Source organism: Corvus hawaiiensis, chromosome 1, assembly GCF_020740725.1.
Source record: "Corvus hawaiiensis isolate bCorHaw1 chromosome 1, bCorHaw1.pri.cur, whole genome shotgun sequence".
Classification (NCBI taxonomy): Eukaryota; Metazoa; Chordata; class Aves; order Passeriformes; family Corvidae; genus Corvus; species Corvus hawaiiensis.
Genome location: NC_063213.1, coordinates 35719256 through 35742605, shown reverse-complemented (window position 1 = coordinate 35742605; position 23350 = coordinate 35719256). Strand labels below are relative to the sequence as shown.

The 23350-nt window shown below is 43.9% G+C and overlaps 2 protein-coding genes across 8 annotated transcripts in view; both read left to right on the top strand.

Moving 5' to 3' along the window:
* Positions 1-8967: 8967 nt before the first annotated feature.
* XCR1 (X-C motif chemokine receptor 1) lies at positions 8968-10969 on the top strand. The gene has a single exon (XM_048300263.1). The coding sequence runs from the start codon at positions 9035-9037 to the stop codon at positions 10037-10039; it is 1005 nt and encodes a 334-aa protein (XP_048156220.1). The 5' UTR covers positions 8968-9034; the 3' UTR covers positions 10040-10969.
* A 4970-nt stretch (positions 10970-15939) lies between these two features.
* The window catches only part of FYCO1 (FYVE and coiled-coil domain autophagy adaptor 1), a 45756-nt gene continuing 38345 nt past the window's right edge, over positions 15940-23350 (top strand). For 2 of the 7 annotated variants that reach the window (XM_048300251.1, XM_048300201.1), the window contains exon 1: positions 15940-16018. The gene's annotated coding sequence lies outside the window, so the exon portion shown is untranslated. Of the gene's footprint in view, positions 16019-16621; positions 16818-16844; positions 16950-19016; positions 19042-23350 lie in introns of those variants that run through there. The other 5 variants (XM_048300241.1, XM_048300194.1, XM_048300231.1 and 2 more) reach the window with 4 other exon arrangements.

Genomic DNA, 23350 nt, shown 5'->3' with positions numbered 1-23350 from the left:
GCGACATGGTGTGGCAGATGGAAATGTGCAGATGTCTTCTGCAAAGTGGTAAAGCACTTTCAGATGCCTCTTGTAACAACAGTGAATCTTCAGTATAAACAAATGAGCAAAATGCTAGAGAAAAAGATGTGGGAGTGTGAGACCAAGCCAGGTCTAGCAGGATCTTAAGAATTTCTGTGCTCAGACTGAATGTTTCAGCCAGCAGTATTGCAGCCCAAACCTTTGACAGGAACAGCTGTGCTCACAGGGGTAGCCAAAGGAAATGATTTCTTCTCTGAAAAGCCTATTGAGAGGAAAAGCATGAACTGACTCTGTCTGCCAGGAGATAGATTTCACCTGGTGGCACAGATCAAATGCAGTCCACAGCTGTCTGAACTGCAGTCACTGCAGGATCAGCTTGAGAAGTCATTGCTGCTGCAGTTGTACTGGGGGAACTGGGGGACAATATTTGAAGAGATGCACCTTGTCTGGGCTGTGCCTCTAGCCTTTGAGCAGGCATGGCACACCAGGAGGAAGTGCTGGGGTTTGGGGAAGTAGTGACTAAAACAGTACAGGAATGTTTGTGGTTGTGGTCAATTGTTTCTGGTGCAAGCTATTAGTTGCCTCATTGTTAACGTAAACAGTGCTCTGAATGTGCTGTGTTTTGGGAGTTGTTTTATCAAAAGCGATTTATTTTCCTTTGACTCATCAGACAAAGAGTGTTGGGAAACTGGCTGTGCTCTGGAAATGTCTTTGCACAAGGAAATTCCTCCAACTCTGTCTTCTGTAGAAAACTTAATTTTAATTATGAAAAGCTTTGCTTTCCCCAGTCAGTTCTGTTTTCCCAAAGTCTGACTGAGCCACCCCCTCACTGAGCTACTTCCCAACCACCATTTGAGATGCCATCGGGTTATCAACCCAATAAAGCCTCAGGCCATTCTCCCTTGCAATCTTTTGCTTCTCCCTTGCAATTTTTTTTTTTTTTAAGGCTGTTATAGTCCTGACCACCCTGCATCCTGCACCTCTTTTCTCTGACTCCAAATTTAACCCAAAGAGCAGCCCCAGCCTTCGGTTCTCTCCAGAAGCAGAAGGCCAATAGGAGCAAAGAGAACATATATACACTATATGTATATGCAATCTGTATATAATCTCCAAAACTGAAAGGAAATTAGTGGTCAGTGGTGAGTAGAGTGGGGTTTTTTGCCTTCCTTTATTGTTTCGTCTGGTTTTCTAGAATCACCCTCTTCACAGGCTGCAATGTGGAGTGGCAATTTTGGCAGCCAAGTAATTCAGATGGGTGACAGCAGAGGGGACAGCAGAACAGCAGCGAGGTGTACTCAGATGTCCGGCACCTCCGTGGCAGTGGGAGCACTTCAGGTCTGCAGTGTCAAGAGGTCTGTGCCAAAGATTGCCTCATCCAAGCCTCTGTCAGAACACAGAGGAGCTGCCACTCTGAGAAAAAGCAGGGACAACACAGCAGCCAACAAATTTGTCCTGGTGATAGGCAAATGCCATACTGTGACTTGCCTCGTATGGATTCACCCTATCCCTCTGGGCACAGGGGGCTGCTCGTAAATCAGGTTTTAGGCTTCATGAGAGCTTCAGCATGTCCATTCAAGAGAGTAGGTAGCAACTCACACCAGCAGAAGAAGGACCATCATACAGCCAGTGGAGAAGGGGATACAGCGGTGCTTCATTCACTGACCTGGCTGCAGCCCTTTGTTCTTCAATCTTGCTTTTGCATCCACATGAAAAGATTCCCCATCGCTGCCTCAACTGAGTTCCACACTAGGGCGAGCATGAAAGGGCTCCCAGCCTGGCCAGGGCAGTCCATTTGGAGTGGTGAAGGCACACAGGGTGCTACCCAGCTGGGCCTGGGTGCCAAGGAGCCACGCGGGTTTGGGGTAGGCAGTAGCTGATGCCAGCAAGTACCAGTGGGCTGAATAAGGCAAACTCAAACTCTGATGTTCTGCTAAGCATGAGGGATGTGATGAAGGGAAAGCGAAACAAAACTGGTTAGAAAGTGCAGAGAAGACAGCAGTGACATACTCAGTTCTGTGATGGTTGATGAAAAACTCAACATGGGCCAACAGTGTGCACTCACAGACCAGAAAGCAAAATGAATCCTGGGCTCCATCAAAAGAAGTATGGCCAGCAGGTCAAGAAAGGTAATTGTGTCTCTCTACTCTGCTCTTGTGAGGAACCACCTGGAGTGCTGAGTACAGTTCTGGTGTCCTTGACAAAAGAAGGACATGGAAGTGTTGGAGCAAGTCCAGAGGAGACCACGAAATTCATAAGGGGACTGGAGCACCTCCGCTACAAAGACAAGCAGAGAAAGTTGGGGCTGTTCAGCCTGGAGAAGAGAAGGTTGTATGGAGACCCCATAGCAACCTCCTAGTATCTGAAGGGGGGCTACAGGGAAGTCAGAGAGGGACTTTTCATGAGGAACTGCAGTGATAGGAAAAGGAGTAATGGGTAATAATTGAAAAAGGGGAAATTTCAGTTAGACATTAGGAAGAAAGTTTTTACTCTGAGAGCGGTGGGGCACTGGCACAGGTTGCCCAGGGAGGTTGTGGATGCCCCAACCCTGACAGTGTTTAAAGCCAGGTTGGATGGGGCATCGAGCAACCTGGTCTAGTGGGAGGAGTCTCTGCCTGTGGCAGGAGGGTTGGGACTAGATGATCTTTAAGGTCCCTTCCAACCCCTTAACATTCTATGATTCTATGTTTTTGTTTCCTTACACTACACCCAGCCTTTCGCTTTGTGCAAACATGGCTCAGTGGGTAGGATTTTCTCCCTTTCTCTTCTTTCTCCCTTTGGCTAAAGCCTTGCAAGTCTCTGGGACTTCAGCATCAGAATGGCTTTATAAGTGGGAATGGTCTGATACGAGTGAGCCCATTTCATAGTCAATAAAAACAGATTGTGGCTGTACTGCCAGGGTTGAGGACAGACTTTGTGACAAAGATGGGCTCCTTGCAGAGACATTGCTCATCCATTTCTCTGGAAAACACACCTCCTTCTGCCTGCACACACAGGTGCTGAAGCTGCTCCCATTACCTCTCCCCAGGCCACATCCCAGGGCTGCAGTCAGGAGCCTCAGGAGCAGGGGAGCACCCCCATGTACATACTGGTCACATCAACGGCTGTCAGCACAGTTTCCATCTGTTTCTGCATCATTCCTGAAGCAATGGGCTCAGCAGGAACACTGGAAATCCCACCCAAGATGTGGTACAAAAATTCTTTAGACATATGGCTCATAATCCTCTTGGGAGAAAAAAAAAAAGGGTGCATATAGCTTAAATACACCAGCAGAATGTAGAAAAACACAACCCTGTTCTTGACGTTATCTCTGAGCCATAAAAATGAGTTCATGAACTTTATGTGGAGGCTTGAATTTTGCTAAGCTTTGGAGAAAGACATGAGATTATTTCTCCCAAAACTGTGACATGCTCCTTTGTCTTAATAGTTTTTGGGTTTTGCCTGTAAGAACCTGTGGGGGAATAGAGTCAGCTTCTTTACACACATTTTACTTAACAGATTTATTCAGCTCTAAGATTGCTATTTAAATATAGTGCAGTGGCCAGTGAGATCTCTTAAGGACAACCCCATCTTCCAGTGTATCATCAGGAGGATATGTGTACATCTGCGCACAGAAATGGGGAGGGGTCAACATTTTGTTGGCAGCAGAAACCTGCAGATATGTTCTGCTTTAACAAGAAAAATAAGAAGTGGTTTTGCTTGGTTTCGACTGCCAAGAAACCCAGCTACTAATAAACAAAGTGATGCTCTTTTTCACGGCCAAAGAATGGAGCAATTATGTTCTCTATGGAGCAGATGGGAAAGTGGTATGCCATGTCACTGCTGTCTGGAAAAGAGAAATGGGCTGGTGTTCAGGGCCTGGCAGGAGTGCTGCTATTAAGAAAAATCAGAATTACATGTCAGATACAGAGATCAGTGCAAGCTCTTAGCTTGCAAAAAATCAATTTAAGCTCTCACTTGTCTAAACTGTAGAAACAAACTGACAATTTCTCCACTCAAAAAATCCCAGAGAACTCCTGTTTTCTGTTTCCTCAAAGCCAATTATTACCCAAAGAACTACTTCTTATCATCCTGCAGAATTTCTTACTCATCCATCCCTGCATGAACTACCAGGAAAACCACGGCCAAACCCTACCTGGCTGCAAGCAGGGAATGATGCTCTCCTTTGCACCACCCAGCCAAATAAAGGGTGCAAAGGAGATTTCTGCTTGCCCTGGGGGAGCATGGAGAATACCCAGAGCTGCAATCCTGCTGGCACAAAGCCTGTTGCAGGCAACCACAGGCAAGATACCAACCTCCACTTCCACACAAGCCTCTTTGGCCAAGGTTGCTCCTGCCTGTGCTCTGTTGGACAGCTGCTGCCCAGCTGCCGGCACCATGTCCTTTCTAGCCAGCCTTAGCACGATAAAACTGCAAATTTGCTAATGGTAGACTGAATACCCTTGTCCAGATCATCAGTAAAGATATTAAACAGGACTGGGCCCAATACAGACCCCTGGGGGACACCACTAGTGACTGGATGTGGCACCATTCACCATGACTCTCAGGGCCCAGCCATCCAGCCAGTTCTTAACCCAGCAAAGGGTGCACCTGTCCAAGCCGTGGGCTGCTGACCTAGCATGTAAATTTGAACTCAAATGTGTGTTTCAGGATGGCTTCCAGGCTCATGGTTTGGGATGTTTGTGCTTCCCTAGATTGTGGTTATCACAGGGCTGATGGCCAGGACTGGGGGGCAGAGCTCAGGGGGAGCAGGAGGTCACCAAGACTCTGGGCTGACTGTGAGTGTTGTACCTGCCTGTGAAACCCACGGAGCACAAGTGGAAGCATTGGTCTCAGAGAATGACCCCAACCCAACAGAAGGTTTTGCTTTAAAAATAGGGTAAGAGATTCCTTGATGAACTGGGCTTCTTGAGGCTTTGCAAAACTGAATTGGACAAGGGAATTCCTACTGACTTTTCACTTTACCTTGACTTTTTCCTTTACCCATGTCCTGGTAGAATTTGTAACCATGTGCAAATCTCCTCTAAGGCAGACAAAAAGTACATCCACCAGCACAGACCACACTGTTCAGAGTACATTTGCTTTGGACCAAGTCTATGGGCCAGTCACGACTCCCAGGACTTTCCTGTCCACCTCCTACATATGACTCCAAGGCTGTGCTCCAAGACAGATACCAATCATACTTAGGGAAGGAGAAATGTTATTTAATGTGTTTTAACTTCCTTAAATTAAATTGCTGCTCCATAAGCCTGTTTTAAAAACTAAAGCCCCTTCCTGCCAGAAAAGGTCACACTTGGGATTATTTCTTCCTATCTCATTCTGGAACAAGAGATTGGCTAAGGAAGCAGCTACCAGATAAATTTAGTTATGGGGAACAGAAATTTATTGTATGTGTCAACGTTTGTTGCCTGTGTAAACCAGCCTGCAAAAACATCTAATTTCTTTTTTTTCCTGAGAAATGTGGAGAACAAGCTGTGAAGCCCAGAGGCTTTTTTGGATGAAGTGAATAAAAAATGCCATCAGTGCATGTCTTATGGTAGGGGGCTTCTCTCTACTGCACTCCCCTTGTCTTTTCCAATTAAGATGAAATTAACCTCAGTTTGTCTGTGTAAATGCCAGGAATCTTCTTAAAGGGGGCTGTCTCAGCTGCCTCGGCCTGGGGAGCAGACTGGCAGAGCACACAGCAAGGGCTGATGTGGCTCCTGCCAGTGTCTCTTTCTCTCCCTCCAACTGACTGCAAAGTGAGCAGACAACTCCTCCCAGCCACTCTTTCAAATGCTCAGTTTGAAAATGAAATAAACTGATCAACAATATGTACCTTCAGCTGACAGAAGTCTCACTGAATTTTCAGAGAAGAAGGAAATGGAACTGGAGGTCACTAGTAATATCATTCCCCCATTTCTCTATTAGAATCCTTTTTTGATATGATGCTCCAAGGCAAAGCACAGCCCTGCTAGAAAATGAAAGCTTCTGCAGAAGCAGTTCTTCTGGGTAAGAGTGAAATGAATGTTGAATGCCCTGCTGAGTGTTCTTCAGAAGGGCAGGAATGACTTTAAACGGTGTGATGTGCTTTTCCTCTGTTCCTATTTGTCCTGACAACTGAAATTAAGGTAATTTCCGTTTTTCAACCAACTTCTGCTCTCATGAAACAGTTGCATGATTTGTATTTCTTGTGTGACACTGACATATTCTCAGCCTGTTGATTCAATCACATCATTTTTTATCTCCTTTGCATATATCTTAACTAAAAATCCATGCACATCATTTCTTACTTGTAGAGTTGAAAGTGGGGAGATAAAATACAATAGAATGATTTAAGGAGTTTTGAGGTAAAAAGGAAAAGATCCAAGTGCCTTAGGTTCCTGCAAGGTTCTCCTTACCATCACTGACCTCATGGAGGGCTTCCCAGCTGGAAGATATGATGGAAACATCATATCAGAGCACGTAATCCTGATCAACCATCCACAAGGTCTGATGATTTGGAGGTTGGAGCCTCTACCTGTAATTCCATGGAGCCTGCATCAGGCAAGATGGCATATGATGAGTTAACTTGTTTTGTGAAATGTGGCATTATCCAAGAGCTAACTTAGCAGTACTAAAAATCAGCCAGGAACAAGCTGCCTCACAGAAGCATTTTCCTACATTCTCTGGAAATGCTGGACACAAAATCAGAGGGAGGACAGCTGGTTCCATGTAAAAAAGCGTTCCTCTGGCTCATCCCAAAGTGCAAGACAGAGCCTTTTGAGTCAGGTGGGTAGGATGCCAAGGCATATGAAAATTTGGAGATGGAAATAGCAAGAGTTACTAACAGGGTTTCCAATCACAGCTCTCGGCCACCATGAATCAAATGCCTACGCACTCAGCATCAGTGTCCTTGGGGAAGATGGACACACAAAAATGGAGACTGTTTGGACTGTAGAAAATATTTACCATCTCTTATCATCTAAACTGTGAAGAAAATAGATGTGTTGATACACTTTTTTTTTTTTTTTTGGCACCTAACTGTTATTTGACATAAAACACCGTTGCAAAATGGTGCTTTCTGCCTTGCAAGTATTGCTCAGCTCCAACAGCAAGCAGGAGGGTGAGCAAAGCTCCCCAGCAGATACCTGCTCTCTTACCACTGCCTACCTTGCAGCAGGGGTGTGAAGAGCAGAATAACATGATGTGATGAGGGACAGGACATGTGCAGGTCAAAACACTTCCCAGGCAGAGGCAGGGATCAGCACTGAGGTCTCTTGTGAGAAGAGTCCTGTGTCAGGGGCCAGCAGCAATTGTGGCAGAGATCAGGAGCAGCCCTGCTGGCTTTGTAGCTCCTGGCCTGTGGGCAGACCTGCCCTCAGGCTTGCTGTCACTGAATGGTCAGCAAGGAAGGAGAGAGTAAGTGATGAAGACACTGGGTAGTACTATCCTCTCATCCCTGGAGAACCTTGATTATTCACAAAGTGGCTTCTCTGCTCCCTTAGGACAGCTGCTAAGGAGCAGCATACCCCAGCATGAGCTGAAACAGGACACAGTGATGGTCAGGACCTCAATCTAAACTATTCATTGCTTAAGTGTTGTCTGTACTATCATGTAAAACCAGAGAGGATGACTGCCTTGGCAAGGACTTAGCCTGCATGCCTGAAAACTGCAGTGTGATACAGACTGAAGGCCACAAGCGTCTTTAGTTAGAACTGTCACTCTGGTGGTAAATGTTCCAGGGCCACTTGCTGTCACAGTACTGAATCCTACACATCCCTTGCCTCCAAAACTTGCTGACCACAAGCCACTGGACAGATGGTCCCTGTTCTGTGCTGCCTGTGTCACATTCTGGCCGACCTGTACCACCTACCCCAATGGAAAGCATTAAATTCTGGCAGCCAGAAGTGCTCCCTGACATGCTTTCCTTGTGTAGACATAGCTCTCCTGTCCTCCAAAGGCAGCATGTCATTTTAAGCCTGTAGCAGGCAGATTCTGCCTTCACTAATTCAAAAAGGAAAACAGCACTAGCATAATTTTGGCCCAAGCTGTGGAGTCTCTTTCTTGCAACTGTACTTTGAAGGAACTCAGTGGCAGGTCTCTCACGGGCTGTCAAAACAGGATCCAAACATGGTGTTGCAGATAAGCCTTCTTCTAGGATAAAGTGAATTTAGACTTTAAACCACTGCTCAGAGACATCACTGATTTTTCTGTACCTATTTTTTAGCTTAATTTCATAAAGAAACTAGGCTGATTGTATGCCATTTTCCCAGTCCCACTAACTGTTGATCCTGTTGGCCAATTTCAACTTGCCATCCATCTGGGATTAAATTCTTGCCTGCATACAGGCAGCACTCTCAGAAAAGGACTGTGATGTGGTCACTGCTCCTGTTGCATCCCTGAGAATTGTCAGGCCACAGAGGTGCCCAGAGCACCCAGTGTGATGACGCTTCTGTCACAGCTTTGAGATGTTTAGATATCAGCAAACTTCAAGACAAAAATCTGTAAGAAACCTGGCTTTTCTAGTTCTTAGTGCTTACAGTTGTTGCTACTGGTACTGCTCAGCTTTTTAGGTTTACGCAATGCTGAATTTTGGTGACAAAGAATCATCTATACAGTGAAGTGCTTAGGAGTTGGATACCATTCCAGAAAACTGAAAAAACAGTAGCATATTTAAAAGTTTGGGCAACTGAGATATTTACATCAAAAAACAATGCACCTTCATACAGTAGGAAGTTAGTAATTGGCTGTTGTCACCAACCATTTTGGTTCAGAAACATCTTAGTTTCTGACTTCTTAAGTATTTAAGATTTGAGTGTTTTGCAGTAAGTCTTTGGTATCTATCTGTTCATGCTCTAGTCATCAGAAGAAATTAGTCCTTTCTCTCCCCAAGCCAGGAAAAATGACTAGTTTCACTGCTGCTTTTTCTCTCTTAAAATAGAAGTCTCCACAGTGGGAGTTTAGTTATTGGGTTGATTTTCACAAAAGTTTTAGTTTGATTGTTGCAGTCCTTTGAAGTAGCTGCTGGAGAACAGCACAAGATTTGCACAGACAAATGGATGAAGAATATAATTTAGATTATAATTACTCCTATGAAGACCTTCATGAAACCAACGTCTGTGAAATGGGTGACTATTTCACATTCAACATCTATCTCACTGCTGTCCTCTACACTCTGGTATTTTTGCTCAGCCTGCTAGGAAATGCTTTGGTGTTAGGGATCCTATTCAAATATGAAAACCTTACGTCTTTAACAAACATCTTCATCATGAATCTCTGTATCTCTGATTTAGTTTTCTCCTGCATGCTGCCTTTTTGGGTGGTGGACCAGTCCTTTGGATGGATTTTTGGTGAGTTCCTTTGCAAAGCATCGAATGCTGTTTTCTCCATTGGCTACTACAGCGGTGTTTTCTTTTTGACTCTCATGACTATCCTGAGGTACTTGTTTGTAGTGAACCCCCTTTCAACTTTGAGATCCCAGACGCAGTGCTGTGGTGTTCTGGTGTCCTTGGCTGTTTGGACTGTTAGCATACTAATTGTGGTTCCTGAGGTGATTCACACCACAGTGCAAGAAGACTTGGAAGAGAACATATTCTGTGATTATGCTGATGGGAATTGGAAAAAGGTGGACATTTATGTGAGAAATATACTCTTCCTGCTATCCTTTGGAGTCATCGTATTCTGTTACTTCAAGATACTCATAATCCTGCTCAGAGCAAGATCTCGCAGAAAGCACAAAACTGTGAAGCTCATCCTCATTATTGTGGTGGCTTTTTTCCTATGCTGGGCACCCTACAACATCCTCAGCTTTCTGACTACTTTTCCATCACCCACCTGTAGGTATGCAAAAGACTCCAACCTTGCCTTTCACATCAGCCGTAAAATTGCTTTCTCCCACTGCTGCCTCAACCCTGTGCTCTATGTGTTTGTGGGAGTCAAGTTCAAGAGGCACTTGGCACAGTTATGCAGTCTGTGTTTACACTGCAGCAATGGTCAAGCCTCCAGCCCCAGGACCTGCTATGAAGGCAAATTCCAGAATGAAGGGGCATCCTTGTACTGAAGCAAGACCTAACTATTAGGACTAATCCTGAACAAACTTTCAGATTTAGCATGCCATGGATAGCCTCTAATTCTGAGAGGCAATTCCCTGAGAAAGAGACATAAATTTACTCTTTGCAAACATGCTGTGTATGGAAAATAACAAAATGTACTTGCAGTGGGATGAAGAGATGAGAATGCCAAAAAATTACTTCATTGGCCTGAAAGTGTTAAGTTCCCAATTTTTTGCACAGTGAGATGGATTTTCTCTCATTTATATTCTCTTTTGAAAAGAAAAGGATCGCTTTTTCCTTTGGGCATTAAAACATAAGGTTTTAACATAAAAGTTGTTGCATATCTCTTTCTTACCTGACTAAAAATACTTGGATTGTATATAGCAATGGACACATAAGTATTTTTGCAAATTTTAATGCTTTTCAGAGTTTATCAGTGTTTATCAGTTTACTCATTCGTCTTTTTGTGGGGTGGGGGGTGTCTCAGGATTAACTGTCCTGACAATAGCTACAAGACCTCAGAGTTTCTGAAGTTCTCAGGGCAAATGTTCTTTTATCTTTTGGCAGATAAGTATACATAAAACAAGCTTTGTGTAAAAGTAGTCTTTTGTGTCTGAAATGGAAACTTTGGGAGAGCCCTAGAAGGAACACAAGCTGTTGAACAGATACTTCACTAGGATATAAGTTTTTCTCCTGTTACTGTTCTTTGCCGCAGGATTCTTCCAGTCTTTGAATATCACTTCAGACAATTGCAGCAGATCAACAGCCCATCTCCTGAGCAGAGCAGGAGCATATTTGCCTCTAAATGCTCTTTCCCTCCTTTTCTCCCTTTGCCATGGTGCTGAGAAGACTTAAACTTCTATATAGGTTATAGTGCAGGAAAAAATGGCTTTTTAAATAGCAGGATAAAAATGGCATGCTTTATTTGTAAAATTAATGTTTGGGCTTTTTTTTTTTTTTTTTTTTTTAAAGAGAAACTGATATCCTTCTTCATTCTAGCTCAATGGGGTATTTTTTTCCCCAAGCAGTGTGTGCACACACATAGTGCATGTTATTGTGGTGTAGCTGAATGACAAAGTCCCTGGAAAGCAGAATATTTAATTTCCCGGCATTTGTATAGAAAGCCAAGGTAGTTTTGCAGTGGCACCTGCAAAAAAGCAATGGTTTAGCAACAGTTCTAAGCAACAATCTGGCTTTTTGGGCATCTGTCTTAAAATGTCTATGCTGCTTCCACACTATTTCATTTGATCTCTAAAGATTATCTGGAACAGACAACAGATTCTTCACAGCTGCTGTATAGTTTACAAAAAGTAGAAACTCAGATGGGCCCATAGTACAATATCCTATTTGTGATTATACCCAGAAGCAAGAATACCTAAGGAAAAGCAAAAGAATGGGGTGAAAATATATGACATAGACTCATTAATCCCACTGGGGAACTCACTTGTGTTCAGACAAGCCATGGAAAGGGAGAAGTTGTCACTTTTTCTGGTTTTGGTGGAGACCAGCCTTTGGCTATTGGCTCCTGATAAGAAATATTTGAAATGAATGTGGCTTCAAACAGCTTTGGACTGGGGACTGAATACCATCAATTATTGAAGAGACAACCTTTTAAAGGACAAATGAGTCCAATTTATTCTTCTATTCTGGTAAGCCAGGACCACTTCATGGGCACCAGCAAAGCTCCACAAGAGGAAAATACTATGACCATGAGTACAAGAAGGTCTCGTGCATAATTTCAACAAGCTGTCATTCAACTGATTGACCTAGAGCCACACAACTGTGAAATATTTACTGTTCATATATTTTACATCTGTCTGAAAAAAAGTTGAGAATTATAAGAGAAGCATGAAGACTGAAATGATCCTGCTCTGCCCAGTTTTTAGCAAGTTATTGAAATCTGTTTGTAGCTTGAGCATATTTTGTTACAGTGTATCTGAGCACATAAAAAGAACTCTTAATATTACCCAACTGTATTGCTGCCATAACCAAAGTAACTCAGAATGTAGATATTTTGCCTCCTGATATAATGAAGTAGTACTAATAAACATTCAGAAATTCAATGGAATACTACACTGTGACTATTGTTCTCAGCCTCTGATAACCACCTATTAAAGTTAAGGTATTTTTAATTGAAGAAGTAATTGTGAATTTTCATAGGTTAATTTAGCCTGGAAGAGACTTCTGGAGGTGATCCACTCTTCTGTGCTGCTCACAGAAGTTCCATCTCCCTGGTCAGACAAGGTCACTCAGGCCTTTATCTGGTCAAATTGATAACCTGCAAGATCAGGGACTCCATAACTCCTCCAAGTCCTTGTTGCAGTGCTTAAGAACTCTTATGGTGGATGTTTTTGCTTCTACATGAACAAAATTTCTTTTGCTGCAACCTGGTGATGTAGTTTTTTCCTTACCTTCTCTGTGTCTTCACATCAGATAATGGAACAGAGCCATCATATCTCCCCTAAACCTTGTTTTTTTTCCTGGGGATAAACATATCCCAGCCAATTTAGTGTCTTCATATATCATGTGCTCCAACTCCCTGTCCATCTGTGATCCTCCATTGGGCTGATTTCAGTCAGTCAATGTCTCTTCCTTACACTGGTGGCCATCAAAATCAGAGCAAGAATCAGACTCATAAATGTGGGCAATTTTGGCAAAGCAGAACATGTACTTCTTTACTGCCAGAAGTGTTTTCATTGAGTCAGGATACCTTCATATTCTCAATATTTTGAAATATTGAGTTCATTGAAATCGTAAATAAAATTCTATTTTATCTTCTCCTTATTGTTACTCTGCAGTTGAAAATGCCCTTGCTCATCCAGTGAAACAAAAAACCAAGGAGACAGAAAGGACAAAGAAATGTGTGAGGAGTGGAGTACTCTCTCCATACTCAGAAACTGTTCACGTAACAAAACCAAAACATATTTGAGTTTGTTTAATTCCTCCAAACAATGCTGCTTTCTTCCAGCAAAGAGAGGCAAAAAGATAATGCTCTTTATCCATATGCCTATACATACATCCACGTACACCTCTATAGATGTATATAAAGGACTCTGTTTCATTTAAACTGCACAGTCCAGAGTCTAGGTCTTGGCTTTCCCACACTACTTGATGCAGTTGAACCAGCATCAAACCAGATCAAAATCTTGGTACCCACTTTGTCCACACAGGAGTGAAATGCAGCCAGTTCTGGGCAGTGATAGCTCCTAAACCTGATGTACTCAGGTGGAAGTCAGTCTCAGAAGCTGACCTGATATTTAGCAGAATATTCTTCCAAGCTCCTCAACCACTTTGTCTAAAATGCCATATTTGCTTCTACATGTTTTCCAGAGCTTTGCCGATTCTTTTTATGTTGCCTACTCCCAGCTTTACACCTACTGACTATTATTTGTCCACCTATTCAAAACAGAATGCAAACAAATGCAAAAAGCGCTTCCAAAGCTTTCTCCCCACAGTCACAGAAGGTTTCTGATGATGAACAGCAGCCTGTTGTTCAGTCTAGCTACAATGGTATGTTAATCCACCAGGGAAGCTGGGGGTTAGCTGCTCTCATAAAGTACCTCAAGTGCCTAGGGGAAGCAAAGCCCTTCCACTTATTATATAACATGAATTAACTCTTGCAAAAAAATTTAAAGAAAAATTGAAAATAATTCCCATCTAGCCCATCATAGCTTATGAAGAAGTTAATCAATAAATTTTATCAGAGTAAAAATACAGGAAAGCAACACGCATGGAGCAGACAACGTGGGTTTTTTTTCCAAGTGCAGCTTCCAAAAAGGAAATATCTCTAACATCTTTTATTGCTAAGAAATGAGGATACAGAAAATTCTAAAGAAGTGTTGGTCAGCTATGGACCTAGTTGGAAACAGCATGTTTTTCTCTGAAGAAATTGATGTGTACATAAACAGGCAATAATTCAATTATTAGTATCAATAATTAAATATTTCTGAAAGTAGCTTGTTACTACATAATTAAAAGGAGGAACAATCCATTCCAACTGATTATTTCTAAGTGAAAAGTAAAATAGCACAGACTTTTTGAAAATTTTTAAAATAAAATCCATTGCAATGAAATTATATGGGATTTGATTTACCATTACTTGTGTCTGATGACCCCGAGATTACTTTTGGAAGACACCCAGTTGCCTAGAGATCAATGGAAAACAAACATTTGTTTTCAGCAGATGCTCCTGGCACTGCTGCATGATTCAGCAAAGCGTGCCAAGAAAAGTAAGCCTGAAGGTTGCTTCCAAACGATGTAAGTCATCCCCGAGCATTTCACAGGTCATGTGCCTGCAACATGTGTAGCCCTATAACCTGCATTTCTGAGGGCACTAAAATGCTTTTGAGCTACTCAAAAACATACATTAGATGAAGATTAATCACCAAAACTTAAGGTCATTTAGTCATTCTTATGTGTGGAGGATGATGGAGACATGTCAGTGACTATATACTACATATATTTCCTCAACAGTCTTGAAAATTTGATGCTTTGATCTTCAGCCTAAGCTGATGTTTATGACACTAACAAAGTCACAAGCATTGTGGCAAGAACTGATGACAAACTGCTTGCTCACAAGTTTAATTTAAAATGGTTTATTTACCAAAGTAATGTGGGAAAAAAAAGCAAAGGAAGTCTTTCAAGTTTGCACTTCAAGTGCAAAACAAGCGTAGCCTCTTTCAGGCGCTGGGAAAGAAATGTCCTTTCAGAGAATCATATGCATATCATATAGGAGGGTTAAAATCTGAAAAGAGGAAACAGCCTGCTTGTAGAAGGGTCCTGGTGCTGGAAGCGTTAGGAACCCTGTGCCCCACACACTGTCTCAGGAAGCAACCTCTTGTTCCAGTTTCACACCTGTTTTCTCCCAGTCTCTTACTTTATATAGACATATTAATTTCTACCTATGTCTTTCACAGAATCACAGAATCAATTAGGTTGGAAAAGACCTCTGAGACTGAGTCCAGCCCATGCCTGAGCACCACTGTGTCTATCAGACCATGGCACTGAGTGCCATGTCCTGTCTTTCCTTAAACACCTCCAAGAATGGTGACCCCACCACCTCCTTGGGCAGCCCATTCCAGTGTCTAATCACCCTTTCTGTTAAGAAATTCCTCCTTATGTCCAACCTAAACCTCCCCTGGCATAGCTTGAGACTATGTCCTCTCACCCCTTCAGTTTAGGGATGAAGATTTTCCTTTCATCAGCTGGTGAGAGCAGAGAGGGGGGAATCTGCTGCATGCCAGTTTTGTCATGCCTGACTTTCACATTTGCTTCAGTTGTCTGTGCAAAGCGCTTGATGAACTGATGAGAAAATGAGAAAAAAAAAGAAAAAATAAAAAACCCATAAAGAATAGTCCTAAAAGCAACAGTCAGTACTATATTAAAAAGTATTAAGACAAAAATTTATTAAAATTTTTTTTTCAGTGGAGTCCGCAACAGGCCAAGGAGCAATGGCCGTAAGCTGAAACACAGGGAAGTTTCACCTCACCGTGAGAACTTCACATTGAGGGTGGCAGAGCGCTGAACAGGCTGCCCAGGGCGGTCATGGAGTCTCCCTCTCTGGAGACATTCCAAACCCACCTGGACGTGTTCCTGTGTCACCTCCTTGAGGTGACCCTGCCTTGGCAGGGGGGTTGGATCAGGCATCTCCAGAGTCCAGTCCAACCCTAACGACTCTGTGATTCTGTAAAAAGCGACCCTCTGGTGTGAGGGCACCAGAAACACCAGCTTCCCCGAGAGGAAACCACCCCAACGCTGCCGCTGTAGCCGAAAGCGGCGATGTCTCTCCCAAAGCCATTTCAAACCCCTCAGCTTTCCCCGCAGCACTCTGTCCCGGCCGCCTGCGGGCGCCCCTGGCGCTGCGCCCAGACACCGCCCCGGGCGTGGGGCGGCCCCTCCGCGGCCTCACGGGAGTTGTAGTCGGGCGGCGAGGGCCGGAGCCTCACCCCGGGCCGGCTGTGCGCGACATGGCGGCGGCAGCCGCGCAGGTACCGAGCGACCCCTCCCGCACACCCCCGAGGAGCGCGGCGGGGCTGGGGGCGGGGAGGCGGCAGCGGGCGGAGGGAGCTGACGGGGAGAGGGGGAAGTAACTTCGGCGGCTTCCACTTGTTGCGGCGCCGAGCTCGGCTTCGAGGGGAGGAGCCCCAGCGGGGAGAGAGTTGCCGGCCGCCTTAGGAGGTGCCCGGGTGGGCTCAGTGGTGGGGTGAGCGCGGGCATGGCAGGGGCACATCAGCCCGGGGTGGGCTGGATGCTGGCTGTCATCGCCTGGGAGCCCTTCGAATGGGGGTCACCGTCTCTCAGAGCCAGCGCCTGGGCGGACGTCGGCCACCATCCAGACCCAGTCCCAGTCTCCTGAAGTGTCATCATGTCTCCCTGGTGAGCGCTGACTTTAGGCCCACATCAGCACTGCCCTCTGTTTTCTCCTCTCCTGCAGCTGCAGGGGGAGCGGAGTCACCCTGCTGGAAACCAAACACCCGCCCGTGTCCGTGCCCTCACCCCGCTATAAAGTGCTGACAGGCAAATATTTGACGCGGCCCTAATCCCACTTTGCTCTTGTGTCGGCAAATCTCCGGCGGATGGATAGGGAGAGAGTTTTGCTGGCACACGGGGCGGCTGGGTCTGTCTCCAGAGCAGATGCCGGGTTTGCAGCCGGCCCTCCTCCTCCGGCTTATGTTGATCCTGGTAATCCAGAGTGAGCAAGGAGAAGGAAAAAACACAAGGTTTTAGTGAAATGATTGTCTGCCGCCTTTGGACACTGGATTCCACTCGGGCAGAGGTCCTGCGGTGGTGAGTCGGGCTGTGGAGGGTCTGTGCCGTGTTCTGGAAACTGGTGTATCCCTTGCTGCTGCAGCTGCCCGAGCACAGGGCCCTGTTTTCTGTCCAGGTCACTGCATCCAGCCTCCTGCTGATTTTTGCAAGGTTGGTTTGGCACACAGAGTTGGTCAGCTGTAGACTTCACGCTCCTGGTTCTGCCTCTCACTTGAAACCAAACTTCAAGTTTTAAGTTTCAAGTTGAAACAGAGGGAGAAGTAACAGGCCTTTGTCTGCTTAATGCTGAAGAGTCAAAGTGGGTGATTTTACCCAGCTCTGACTTTGTACGCTCATAAAGGCAAGTTAGGATGAAACTTACAGGGTAAAACATGTTCTCTGTCTTATCAGTAGCATTGCAAACTGTTCTCTCTTACTGCCATGCAGTAGTGTGTTTTATGTTTTCCAGATTTTGTGGTGTGCAAGGCAGTTTGTTGGAGTCTTCCAATGATCCTCATGGGAGTGATTGAATTTTAAAAATGTTCTAGACGTTCCAAATAGTGTTTTCCAACACCCACATTTAGAAGAGTGCACTGCAGTTAAAAAGTTGTTTCTTAAGAGAGTGCGGTGCAAAACAAGTGATAGTCTGCTCTGCTTCTTGTAGTGTGTATATATATATCTGTAGTATATATATTTGACAGCATTTGTTGTAAACATGGTTTCACTGCTACTTCTCAGGAGCCTGTTAGTTATGGAGCCTGATTTTCATGTATAAAGGAGTCTCTTATGTACACCATTTGATAACAGCGAAAGAGTGTGTTATATTTGCAGTCCCTCTCTCCACTGCTAGAGGGTTACATAAAAGGAATAGGAATTTTTCGTAACATCCTGGAGGCTAGGTTCCTCTAAGACTTGTTTGGTGAGTGATCAAGACATAAAGAAACAACTAGGGAGAGAAAACTAGTCAAGATGTAAAGTCTGTAAAATTGCAGAAATTATGCAGTGGACCCAAGGAAAAGTAGTGCTGAAATTTTTTTTAACCCAGATTGTTATTTGTTTTTCTTAGTTGATCACATTTAAAAATAAACAATTGTCTATTTGTCAAGTAAACACCGAAACCTTCTAGTGTTCTTCACATGTTCTTGAGATTATTAAACTTAAGGGAACTCTAAGAGCCCCAAGTGTTTTTATTGTTACACGTTATTGTTTTTATTTATTTGTTTGTATTACTGTGTGTTTGGTTGGTTTTGCCAATGCAAGCAAACTTTAGCAGCTTGTATCTAATCCAGTTCATATTTTGATGTAGTAATTTCAGTTTGTCCACGGAGTAGTGGCTGTTTGTGTCCAAAAATTCTGTAATAGTAATAATTTAAAATCCTTTGCCTGGATGCATTCTGACAGTGGTTTTACAGTTTTTGACACTGGTAGGAGGAGCAGAACTTTTTATGCAAAGTGCCTGGATCTCAGTGCAAGCTCAGGACCTTGACTTGTATGCCCTTCCTTCGGTTTAGTATTTTTGCTGATCACAGTATTCTGTGTTGGTTGGTGGTTTAGTGACCTCAGCAGATATTTACAAGCAATTAATGCCTGAATGAGGCCTGCTGGGAAGAAGGATGAAGATAGGAAAGGTCTTGCTACTGCTACAAGCCAGTTTAGGTTTCGAAAGTGAACCAGTTGGATCAGGGTATCCCGAATAACTGGGCTCATGCCAAGCCTGCGTCATCTGTGGGCCTGTCTCTTCCTATTCACCCAGTATGACAGTCTCATACAGGCCTCTCCTCCAAATGCTTCCTAATCTTTGGGATTTGTAACTCTGAAATTTCCCCTTCCCCCCAAAATGGTGACCTTCACTGGAAAACTCACAAGAACAGAGGCAGAGAAGAAATACTCCATACTTCCTGCTACAGAGGAAGGAAAACAAGAATTCTTTCTGTTGACTCTGGGGCAGCATGACTCAGTGGCCTGTCAGTTTGGGTTGTCTCAGCGTGGTTTTTGCTTGCCTCGCCCTCTATTTGGTCTACATGTGTGTGGTCAAGACCTGTAATTTTCAGTGTTGCATGTTGGTATTTTACTGGGAACTGCATATAGGCTAAGAGTTATCCTAAGGAGCTGCTGGCTGGAGGGAGGACGCATGAGGTGCTACAAGTGGGCAAGACTCAGCACCCATCTGCCAGACTTCCCAAAACCATTAGCTGGAGGAAGCCTTTTCAAGTACTTCTGAAACCTCAGCTTGGAGGGACAGTGTGCACCGGTATATACAGAGGTAAAATTGCTGCTAAGGAAAGGTCCCACTCAGAGCCAGGATGTAATGGTTGTTGCTTTTAACTATCCCGAAGTCTCAGAGGTGGCTGAGCTACTATAGTCAGGCCAACCTTGCTGAGAAAATTAACAAGGCCCAGAGACCAGTTTTGGAGACCTGAAAAATATGAGATTCTTTGAAGTCTCCAAGCTTGTGCGATGAATGAGTTGAGTGTCATGAATCGCCAAATGCTCCTCTGCAGCTGGAAGTCCTCTGGTGTTTCTATTTCTGTAGGTGTCTATGTGGTGCTCCTCAGAGTAGCACCTGAGTGTCATGTGCGTGGCTTGAAGAACATGTAAGACATTTAAATAGTTGTGTGAGTTGTAGAGAGAAAGAGCAGATTTTGTGGCAGGGAGGGACACAGGGAGAATTGTTTAGGAGAATAAGAGCATGAAGAGGGGAAACAAACCTTTTCACTTTTGAATTAATTCTGTCTTTTCAGCTCACATACAGGCATTGAGACAGCAGGGATACCTTCTCCCAGGGAGAGTGAAAGAGGATGGGAGCAGCTGTGGAGAAACAGGTCTCTGGAAGAGTTATGGTTGGGTTAATTGATAGATGTTAGTAAACAAGGTATAGCATTCCTGATGTGGCGTGAGGTCTGGCGTGTCCTAAGGGAAAAGGGCAGACAAGTTTGTTAAAAGCGATACTTGTTCAATTCCTGTTATCAGAAGAGAGCTCTTCTCTTTGTAAACTGACTGCTTCCTCAAACAGGGAAGTTCTGTCATCATGAGATAGGGCTGAGACAAGGTTGTCTTTGTGAGATACGTACTAGCTCATCCCTGTGGTGTTGTTTGCAGAAAGTGGTCATTGAGTTCATGTTTGTCAGCAGTTACTGATGTGAAGGAATATCGGAGACAACACTATTCTCCAAGTCAGGAATCTGTGTCCCCGGTCTGATGCATCTGTCCTGTTTGGCAAAGTACAGTGTAGGGTATTAAAGGGTTTTAAGCCAGGTGTTAGAGAGGAGATCCAGTTTGGTAGGTGCAGCTTTAAAAAAATTTGGTAGGGTTGCCAGCTTTGTCCACTCAAGGTTAAAACTTAACTCTGTCTCATGGAGTTCTTACTGTGCCACTGTATACTCTTGTCTGTTGCCTAGCTTTGATCTTTTTCTAAAAAGAGGTTGTAAATTCAAGGAATAGGGGTAGAATGCAGGTCAGTTGTCCATAGAATAGGGAAGACTGCACAAAAAGTTTATAAAACTTTACTGATTCTTTTGTGTCAGTCTTTTCTGTCAGGTTAGGGGTACAAGCAGTATTTTACGAATGTCATTAGTTTGTGTTTTTATGTTGTAAAATGCAAATACTCCTAGAGCACAAGAGCCTTCCCACAAAAAGGCTTTACTGTAAGGAGTTCTTAACTATAAAAATGCTCTTTCTCTGCCAAGCATTTGCAAAATATGTGAATGTTTTTACGCACTTCATCTAGTTATTCTCTTCCTCTATGTTATGATACTCAGAGAATTTGTTTTTCTGGACATGTATTTTCTGCGAGATGTCTTTTATTGTTAATTGTTTATATTCCCAAACCATATTTTTGTCACTGAAATGTGAAGATTTGCTGATGTAGAAAATTAAGGGAAAAGATTAATTTAAAAAGAAGATTTCACTTCTCGGAGTGGAAACCCTAGCTGTCATTCAGACTGTGCCTGCCTTTTGCTTTTAATCCTTCTATTTAATATAGTCCAGTCACATATCTTTGTATGGAGTGTTAAAGCACAAACAGTTGAGTTGCCCAGTAAGAAGCACATGTGTGTGCATGACAGAAGAACCACGCTGTCTTTTTTATACCTCAGACCCTTACTTCCAGCAAATAGTTCTTCAGCTTTATGGATGTGCAGCTCTGTGTGCCTGCATGGTACAAAATGAGAAAAGCTGCAGCGCAGCTGCCGTGAATTTCACTGGGGCTCTATGTTTGCTGCAACAACAAAGTACGAAGTAGTTTTTTCAGACAGTTACTGTAATGAAATTAGTTAACTAAATCAGTGCTGTTAAAATCCTGAGAGTTAGGGACTTTCTTTTCCCAGTTCTTCCTTCATCTCTGCCTGAGGTTTGCATTCAGTGTCTTTTGTCAGTGTGTCTTGTAGCCAACTGTATGACTAGGTAGGTTGTTTGGGATTTTTTTTCCAGTGTACCTTGCAGTTATCAATCAGTATCTGCTTTTATAGAGCATACCATGTTCACACTACACAAGGGAATAATACAGTTCAAGCTGTGACTCACAAACATAGGATTTGTCTCAGTATCCTCACTTGCCTGTTTTGTTTCATATAGAATGTTAGAAAAGGCATAGGATTGCAGGCACCAAATAATTAAAGGTCTTGTGATACCACTTGGGGCCATGTGATGAAGTGCCCTTGTTTGGAATGACTAGTCCAGAGTAGTCATATTAACAGGAAGTATTTCCATAAGCAGTAGAAAGTAGTGGGTCTTGGTTTCCAAAGAATAGTTTTTGCAAATCTGATTTACTGTTTAGCTGAATTACACCAAGTCTGCAGTGTGAGCTCTGCTCTTAGTGCACACTGAAAATGCACTTGGGTGGGGAGTGGATTCTCTGATATCAGGTTATAGTGGAGGTCTCACTGTAGTCTTTAACAATGCAGAGACACTCTGCTCATGGGCATCCTCCCTGCTTCCTGTTTTGATTGCACATGGAGAAGTGTACTATTTTGAAGATGATTGCCTTCTCTCAAGGTTGGCCAAAATTGACCTAAAAGGGTAGCTGCTGGAGATGCAGACATGGTGTAGAAAATGAAGATAAATTTTATAGAATCAGATTAAAAGTAGGTCATTGTAGCTGCTTCACTAACCAGTTTAATTACAGTCATTACATTTTGTTGCCTGTTTTATATGTGTCTCACTCCCCTTCAGGTAAATCTTTTCCTGTATGTGGGCTATTTCCTTTCTGCTTCTTTCTTTAATCTCCAGGATATCCTCCTCTGTAAAGAAGATTGCCACCCCCACACTAGCACTTATGCCGTCAGGGAAGGCAGGAACCACCTTCAGAGATCAGCAGGCATGCCCCAGGAGTGCGAGGAGGGACTGGTGGCATGCCCTGTGTTGCCTCCTTTGTGCCAGGTCCTTAGTGTAGCTGCACTGATGTCATTGCAGCTCAGCAGTTCTGGGCAAGTTAATGCCATCAGCCTCAGTCCAGTGTTGTTATATAAGAGGTAACAATGCATCATCCAGAAAGCTTTTGACCCACAGTGGGTCACTCGTGCCTGAGGAATGTATCATGCTGTTTTCACAAAGCAAATATTTACAGGTTTTAGTAGGATAGGAAATGCTGGAGGAACAGTGATGTGCTCTAAGGAATTCTGGGCAAAATGTTCTGTGATCAGGAAGGACTAGATCAGGTGTTTATAGAAGCTCTTCCTATTTTGTAATCTTGGGAAACCAGTTAAGATACATTATCAGCTTTCTTTGCCATAGGAAATGAGAGCTCTGCACCTGTGTTTTCTAAGAACACCTCTGGAAGGACCACAGAGGGGAGAAGTATCTTTCTCCCCATTTTTTAGAGGAGAAGGCAAGTAGAAGTTTCAGCACGTTTGCCCTATGCCATAGCCCAGGTCAAAAGATCCTCTTCATCTCTGGGAAGAGAAGGGGCTAAATGCATGTCTCATCCATGGGAACTGATGCAAGGAAGGGGAAACTGTGAGACCTTGCTCCAGGTATTGAGAAAAGACGTGACAGGGAGCAGGCAGAGGAGTGGGCTGTGCAGCTTCATGCCTCCTGCTGAGTTGTGGTTTCTTTTCAGGATTCTCACATTCTGCCTAGGACATCCAAACAGAAATAAAGATGTGTATCTTGGGCTGCTTTGGCACAGCAGTTATCAACCCACTGGGAGCACATAGCCCTCTCTTGCACTGTGCTGCTGAGCTGTTGTGCACCCAGTAGTCATTTATTTGTGACTTCTGGCCAAACACACTGACTTAAGCAATGCTAATGGGGCTGGGGAAACTGAACTGCCTTAGTCCTCTTCCAGTGAATGTCTACTTGTGCACCCTGCTGGGAATTAGCACTTGACAAGGTCCCATGCTGTGCCTGGCTGCCGTAGGATGCCCAGTGTCCCACTCCCTGCTGGTTATTGCAAAATAAAGGCTCAATTCCCAATTGCCTACTCTCCCAGGCTCTCTGTATGTGCCTGCAGCTGGCCTGGTCACTGTTTTCCTGGCATGCCTCTTGCATTGCCTTTGCGTTTCTGGAGCCTTGCATGGGATCTTGTTCTGGCCTTTGGGAAGCACAGGCAGGAGCCTCTTGTTGGTCCTTGCTCT